General features: G+C 30.8%; 1 protein-coding gene across 8 annotated transcripts; it reads right to left on the reverse strand.

Annotated features, from left to right (window-relative positions):
- Positions 1–562: 562 nt before the first annotated feature.
- Positions 563–3,767, reverse strand: LOC111310411 (vacuolar protein sorting-associated protein 60.2-like). Of its 8 annotated transcripts, none has more exons than XM_089748561.1 (7): positions 3,498–3,767; positions 3,229–3,380; positions 2,794–2,887; positions 2,176–2,247; positions 1,978–2,089; positions 1,492–1,636; positions 563–887 (listed from the first exon to the last, which is right to left on the reverse strand). In XM_089748561.1, the coding sequence occupies exons 1-7, from the start codon at positions 3,564–3,566 to the stop codon at positions 674–676; spliced, it is 858 nt and encodes a 285-aa protein (XP_089604687.1). In that variant the 5' UTR covers positions 3,567–3,767; the 3' UTR covers positions 563–673. The 8 variants fall into 8 exon arrangements, with proteins under 8 accessions (XP_089604687.1, XP_089604693.1, XP_089604688.1 ...); XM_089748567.1 differs by having other exon boundaries at positions 683–890; positions 1,485–1,636; positions 3,498–3,766; XM_089748562.1 differs by lacking the exon at positions 563–887 and having other exon boundaries at positions 1,104–1,636; positions 3,229–3,318; positions 3,498–3,763.
- Positions 3,768–6,764: the final 2,997 nt, after the last annotated feature.

Raw genomic sequence — 6,764 nt, forward strand, 5'->3', positions numbered from 1 at the left:
AAAAAAACGAATAGATCGACGTATCAGTCCGAACATTTGCAGTGCTTTGACGCCCATTACAATGAAGCATTTTGAAACCTACACCACCAGCTTTTTTCTACCTTGTCTTCGCCTCTATCGTGAAGATTCTGACTGAAAACCAACATTTATTGCCGGAACCCAATAATTTATGTCAAATACGTTTTAAGGGATGTGAAGCCACTGCCTTTAGAAGACAAGGATCCCCGTAAAGCTAGAATTACGTAAGGACATTTTCAAATCACACCAGATTTCCTGTAATCTTTTTTACTTCAAGTCGCACCATCTCTCTTTTAACTCGTTTGTTGTCTTTTTATCACCACTACTTGCATGATTTAGAAGGAAAGAAGCAAACTTTGCAAAAGCATTACCATCCAAAATGAAAGAAAACTCATTTCAAATGTGACGAAATAGGCAGAAAAAGAGTCAACATTAGCATTACCGTTTAAACAGAACACATCAATCATGCAATCTCCCACGTCAACATTGCAAGCTTTATTTAGTTCTCAATCAAAATCATCAGACAAAAGAAAGAATACATTGATTAAAACAAACCAGCAATATTTCGTGTCAACCAAATACTACATTCATCATAAGGTTTCATCATGCAGTGTGATCATACATGAATATTCCAATTAAAACAATTTTAACCCCTTCATAAAATTGATGCAGCAATGATTATTATAAACCCCAACCCATTTAAATCAATTAAATAGCAGCACCAGTGGAAGCTACTTCTGCACAATATGTTTACATGGGCATGCTCTGTCCACCTACCTCCTATTTGCGTGCAATAATGCATAGAAGCAGACCATCTAACCACGGACAGATGCTCGAGGAACAGTAGGCAAACCAAGTTCATCCTCACCCTGCTAAGCATCAATGTTTGCTTAAATACAGATAACCGAGACAGATGCAAAACCAATCTCAACATATTGATACTTCAGCATCTCTAAAAACCAATTATAACTACTATAAATTACAGGAGCTCATTAGAAAACATAAATTTGTCATGTTGTTAAAATAGGGAAAGTGGCAATGAAGTGGACCCTACAACAATATTAAAAAAATAAGAAAAAGTAAAATTGACAAGTTTGAACAAAATATGCATATATATAACATGAAGTGTAAAGAAATAGTGGGACCAATAGTACAAATATCCCAATTGTTAAGCACTATCTTAATGTCATTTGAAACATAAATTTGTCATGTTGTCAAAATAGGGAAAGAAGTAGTGACGTGGACCCTAAATGATATTGAAAAAAAAAAAAAGAAGAAAAATTTACAAGTTTGAACAAAATATGCATATTATTGCACGCAGAGTAAAGAAATAATGGGACCGATAGTACAAATGTCCCAATTGTTAAGCACACAACTATGCCTATGTAAAACAAAAAGCTGTAAAATTCTTGTATTAGATGCTTTAAAACTTGACTAAAACTGCAAGGAAAAAGGTTTTCCTGGGCATTGGACCTGCCAGCTGGTGCAGTTGTATATCCTGAAGGTGCTGAAGGCAAATTGAGCTCTGCATCCAAGTCCGGTTCCTCCTTATCAGGTTGAAGATAAGAGGGAATACCATCAGCTTCACTTCCCATGTCTGCTGCGAGAGCATTAAGTCCTGCAGCTCAAAATGAATCATCTTAAAAATATAAAGGGTAAGGAAACACATAAATCACATGCAGTTTCAACAGTCCCTAAAGTCTTTCAAACATGACACGATAAGTGCAGGCCCAAATAGCCAAGATTTTGCCACTGATTATACAGGGCTGTAAAAGTTATTATTTTGCAAAAAGACTAATAGTACCAATAATAAAGATGCCAACACCAATTTCTATCAGTCTTATTCCATCCATACGGGTAAAACAAAATCTTCAATACTTCTCTCAAATTATACAGAAGTAACCAAGGAAATAAAATTTAAAGCCCATGCTTGTGTCTTTAGATGAGATCAAAGCTTACCGCCCATGAGTTCATCCTCATCAATGTCATCAGGCACATTATAGCTTATGCCCAAGGTCTCTTGGATTTCGTTACTCATATCCATCATGTCCATCATCTCATCTTGCAGGTTCTATACATAAAAAGAATCAAACATCACAAGAAATTCTTTATAGAGAAAACTAGATGGTGCATGGAAATTATAAAGAGAGTACAGACGTCTATATCTTGAATCTTCATAGTCTTCATTATTCCCTTTAGGTCAGTGTTGGCAGATTTCAGGGCTGACATCTGGCACAATCAAGAAGCATAATTTAAAATTACTAAGAAGGTGAAGTAGTTCACAAACAGGTTGTGCAAGAATGTTTAAGGCATCCATATCCTATTGGCATGAACTCATACCACGATGAGAATAAACAATTAAGGGTATCTATTAATCATTAATCACATATTAATGAAGAAACCTCTCTCCAGTAACAAATGGGTTACTCCTACCTCTCATGAGGTAGGCAGCCGATTCCAATAAGGGAACTGAAAAAGCTCCGCCAGAATTGTCCTGAATTGTGCCCATTTGGGCGCTACCAAGAAACACAAATGTTTTACTGTAAATATACCATAGCCTCAATAAATCCACTATTGCATGAAACAAAAATTTAATATTTGGTACAAATTACTGCCAATGCTCCTTGAAAAGCACACAGGATGAGCAATTATCAATAAGTGAACAAATAATGATATCATGTTAGAAGAAAAACACTTATCAATTACTACAAGTCTGCACTAATTCAAATATATAGAATGGAATATATAACAATGAAGTAGAAGGCTGCCACATACAGTGTGTTGAGCATCTTTAAGACCTTCAGAAGCAAAAGCAACTTGATCAAGGTTGAACGTCTGATTGTAAAGCATATCACGTTGACCTTCATACCTAACCATAACTAGATATCATAAGTATCAGATATGATGAAAAAAAATTGATAAAAAACCTTTGTTAACACTATAATTCGTAAAAATTGCACCACATATAATAAAACAAATATTCCCCCAAATACCAAATAAATGATAATTAAAATAATCAATTATTTAATATTTAGAAATGACAAAAAAAAAAAAAAAAGAAAAACCTTCGGCTACAAATTTGAATCAAGTAACATATCGAGTATGCACATAACAATTCATAAAGCATAAAATTTCCCATAAACAAACATATCATTGACTTAAATGACAATGATTATGAGATCATTAAGGGATAATTTGATAGAGAAGTACATTCGTTTTTGCTTGAGAACCCTCATGGCTCGAGCTTTAATAGCCTCTTGAGTAGGGCCAGGCCTTGTCCTTTTGATCTGTTCTTTGTACCTGCAAAGCTCAGCATCCAGCTTCTTCAGCTTCTCATCAACCGTGTCCCCTCTTTTATTTATCTGATTACAAAATTTTTGAAACGAAACTCCATAATTCAACCCGATAAACCCTAAAACTAAGTTAATATTTAAAAAATCAATAGGAAAAGTAAAGGAGATAGAGAGTAAGAGCGAAACCCTATCGGTGGCATCTTGAATAGAAGGCGTCGCTCCCTTGTCCTTCTTAACACCGAAGACTTTCTTCATCTTCTTTCCTTATTTGTGTGCTTAGAGAAAGAGAAGGAAAGAGGGAAAGCACTTTAGATTTGATTTTGACTATGATTTTGATTTTGATTTAATAAAAATTTGGATGATCGGCAGAGACGAGGAGTAGTTTGTGTACTGCTGAGATGTTGCTTTTTTTTCAATCTCACGCGTCGTCACAAACAGAGGTGTTTGTGTTAAGCCGCATAAACCATTTAAATATTAATTTATATGTTAATACATGTATTATTTTTTAATGTATCTTGGCACGTCCATAAAAGTTAAAAATATGATTCGGCATGATAGATGTACATAATTTTTATGAGTCATGTCGTGTGCTACGTATAATATTATTTTTTTATATTAAATTAATTTAGGCATAGCTCATTAATATTTTTTTTTAAATTTTAATTATTTTAAAAAAAAATTACCTATTATTATTAACAATAATATGCAGGAGATAAATAAAAATAAAATCAAATAAAAAATGCACAATTTATATGGTTTAGCAACGTATATATATTCATGGAGATGGATAATAAAATTCACTAAATAAAAATATTAAAATTACAATCTTAATATTTAAAAAAAATACACATACACACAAATCATGGTCTAATGCCTAGTAAAACACCTAGTAAAACACATATAACTAAAGTTTTGTTAACTAGTTCATATATCAAAAGTAAGCAAAATTTTAGAGGAAAGTTTTTATAAACTAGATATTAAATTTTTTTTGTAAGAAAAAATATTTCAAAAGCATTTTATTTAATAGTATTTCGTGAAAGTGTTTTATAATTAGGTAGTACACCATTTCTAATTAGAACATTAAAACATTTATCATCTACAAAACAAATGGTTACTCAGAGTGCATTATAAATTTAATTAATTGATTATGCCAACTATCTTGCAAAAAATGAAATGCACCTAAATACCCCATTAAGATGCTAACTAAATGTAGTTTGTGTGAGATCATTAGAAGCGGCAAATGCAATATCGTGTTTTTCCTTATGCCTTTCCAGATGACCAATCTCTCTTTCTATTTTACAACTAAAATCTTTTATATATAAGTTTGAAGATTTTCATAATATATCTTTGAAAAAAATGTTAATTTATTTTTATACTCACGAATGTAAATAAATAAATAGAAATAATTCATGCATCAAATAGTTCACAAATTAGTTAGATATAATTTATCTATCAATATATTAAATATTTAATATAATTTTATTTTATAAATTACCAAAAAAATAAATACAATTTCATTAGAATATAAAAAATAATATGAATACACTCAAAAACCATAAGCCCATTTATAGTAGTTATGTGCCAACATGGCACAACAAATTTAGGCTTGTGTATTGTGCCATGCTAGCCCACATGCCATGTGTTAGCACTAGCCCTTAACAAGTCATGTTGTGCCAACCCATGGGTTTAATATGTGTGTCATGCTAGACTAGCTTGATTATTCAACAATGAGTCATGTTAAACATGACTTATACGGTACTGAATCGTGGCATGTTATGGGCCGCCCTACCCATTTGACATCTTTATAAGTAGATAATATTTATTTTTTATAATTAAATAAAAAAATATTTATGTACTAAATATTTTTTGTTAATTGTAAATACCTAATTTTGTCCGGATAAAATCCAACCAGTTGTGAAGCCTTTAAAATCTAACTTAGTTCAAATTCAACATTTCTTTAATATTGACAAATTTTTAACATCGAAATTATAACCAATTTGACCCAAATGCCCTAAGGTCAAACTTGATTAAATAAAGTCAAATTTGATCAAACTTGATCAAAATCAGCTAAACTAGATTGAACTCAAGTCATTCTTGAAAATTCATAATTGAATAGGACTAATAAGGCTTTTACTTAAAATTTGTGATAATAATGCACTAAAAGCTCTAGTTACACTTTGAGAAGGCTAAAATTACCGAAATATCTTTCAGGGGTATTTTTGTAATTTGACATTCTTAAAGTTGATTTTTATAAAAACTTTTAGATCATGTTTAAACATTATTTAATGATTACTAGTATATTAAAAACTTTGATTGTACCTTAGAGATGTGAAATTACTAAAATGCCCTTTAGGGGTATTTTCATAATTTGATCTTTTCGAGGTTGAATTTTTGCGAAAAGCTTTAAATCATGATTTGATATCATTTTATAATTTTTGATGTATTAAAAACCTTGGTTGCACCTTGAAATGTATGAAATTACTAAAATATCCTTTAGTAATATTTTTATAATATGACCTTCTCGAGGTTAGGCTTTTATGAAACACTTTAGATCATGTTTAAAATTATTTTATGATTTTTATGCATTAAAAATTCGATTGTACATCAAAAGATGTAAAATTACTGAAAAGCCATACTTAATGTTTTAAACTGAGATAGTAAGACCATTCACAAATAGGTTGTCAAGCCATATTAACTTTTCCTTAGCAATTAAGGATCATAGCACTAAAGCTAGCATTGATCATGATCTATAAACATAAGATTAGCTAATTGGAGAATTAGTGATGAAGACAAAGAGTTTGTTTCATCTTTAGTTAAACACTAAGGTTTGTAATGCTTATGTTTATTGCCAATATGGTAAAGAACTTAATGGGTCACACATAATAAGATAATTGTGAAAGATTAAATTTGAGACAAATTAAGTTGGACTTAATTTTATTTTGGTATGACAAAAAAATTAGAGGAAATAAAAACAAGAGAAAGAGTTTTTAGCTTGAGAAACTATTCAGAAGGTCACTAAATTCGGTCAAAGGGTTTCGGCATGCAGAGTAACCACCTAAGCCAAAACCTATGCATACTTGTGAAGTTTTATGCTTGTATCATCTCGTTGATTACTCTTGGCTTTAGGAAATTAAAATTTTAAAAATTTTGCTACTTTAACTCTATGTATTGATGCATAATTCCATTCAAGTGCTATTAGAGCCTTGTCAATATAGATTATACAATTTATAAGTTTGTTTGGTTATTCCTGATATTAAAACTGTTTTTATTGCAATCTGTTGTTGTGATATAGAGGCTAGAAAATTAATTTTTTCTATAATCTTTTGATTGGATTCTTTTAGAATATCAAAGCATAATGTCTTAAGATGATTGTATTTGAATTTTATGATTTTGGATATCGTTTATCTGTTCAACAAACTTTTTGTTTGTAATATGTCCAAAATAAGAAAATTT

This window comes from Durio zibethinus, chromosome 19 (assembly GCF_047325235.1).
Source record: "Durio zibethinus cultivar Kanyao isolate XHJ-2024 chromosome 19, ASM4732523v1, whole genome shotgun sequence".
Taxonomy (NCBI): domain Eukaryota; kingdom Viridiplantae; phylum Streptophyta; class Magnoliopsida; order Malvales; family Malvaceae; genus Durio; species Durio zibethinus.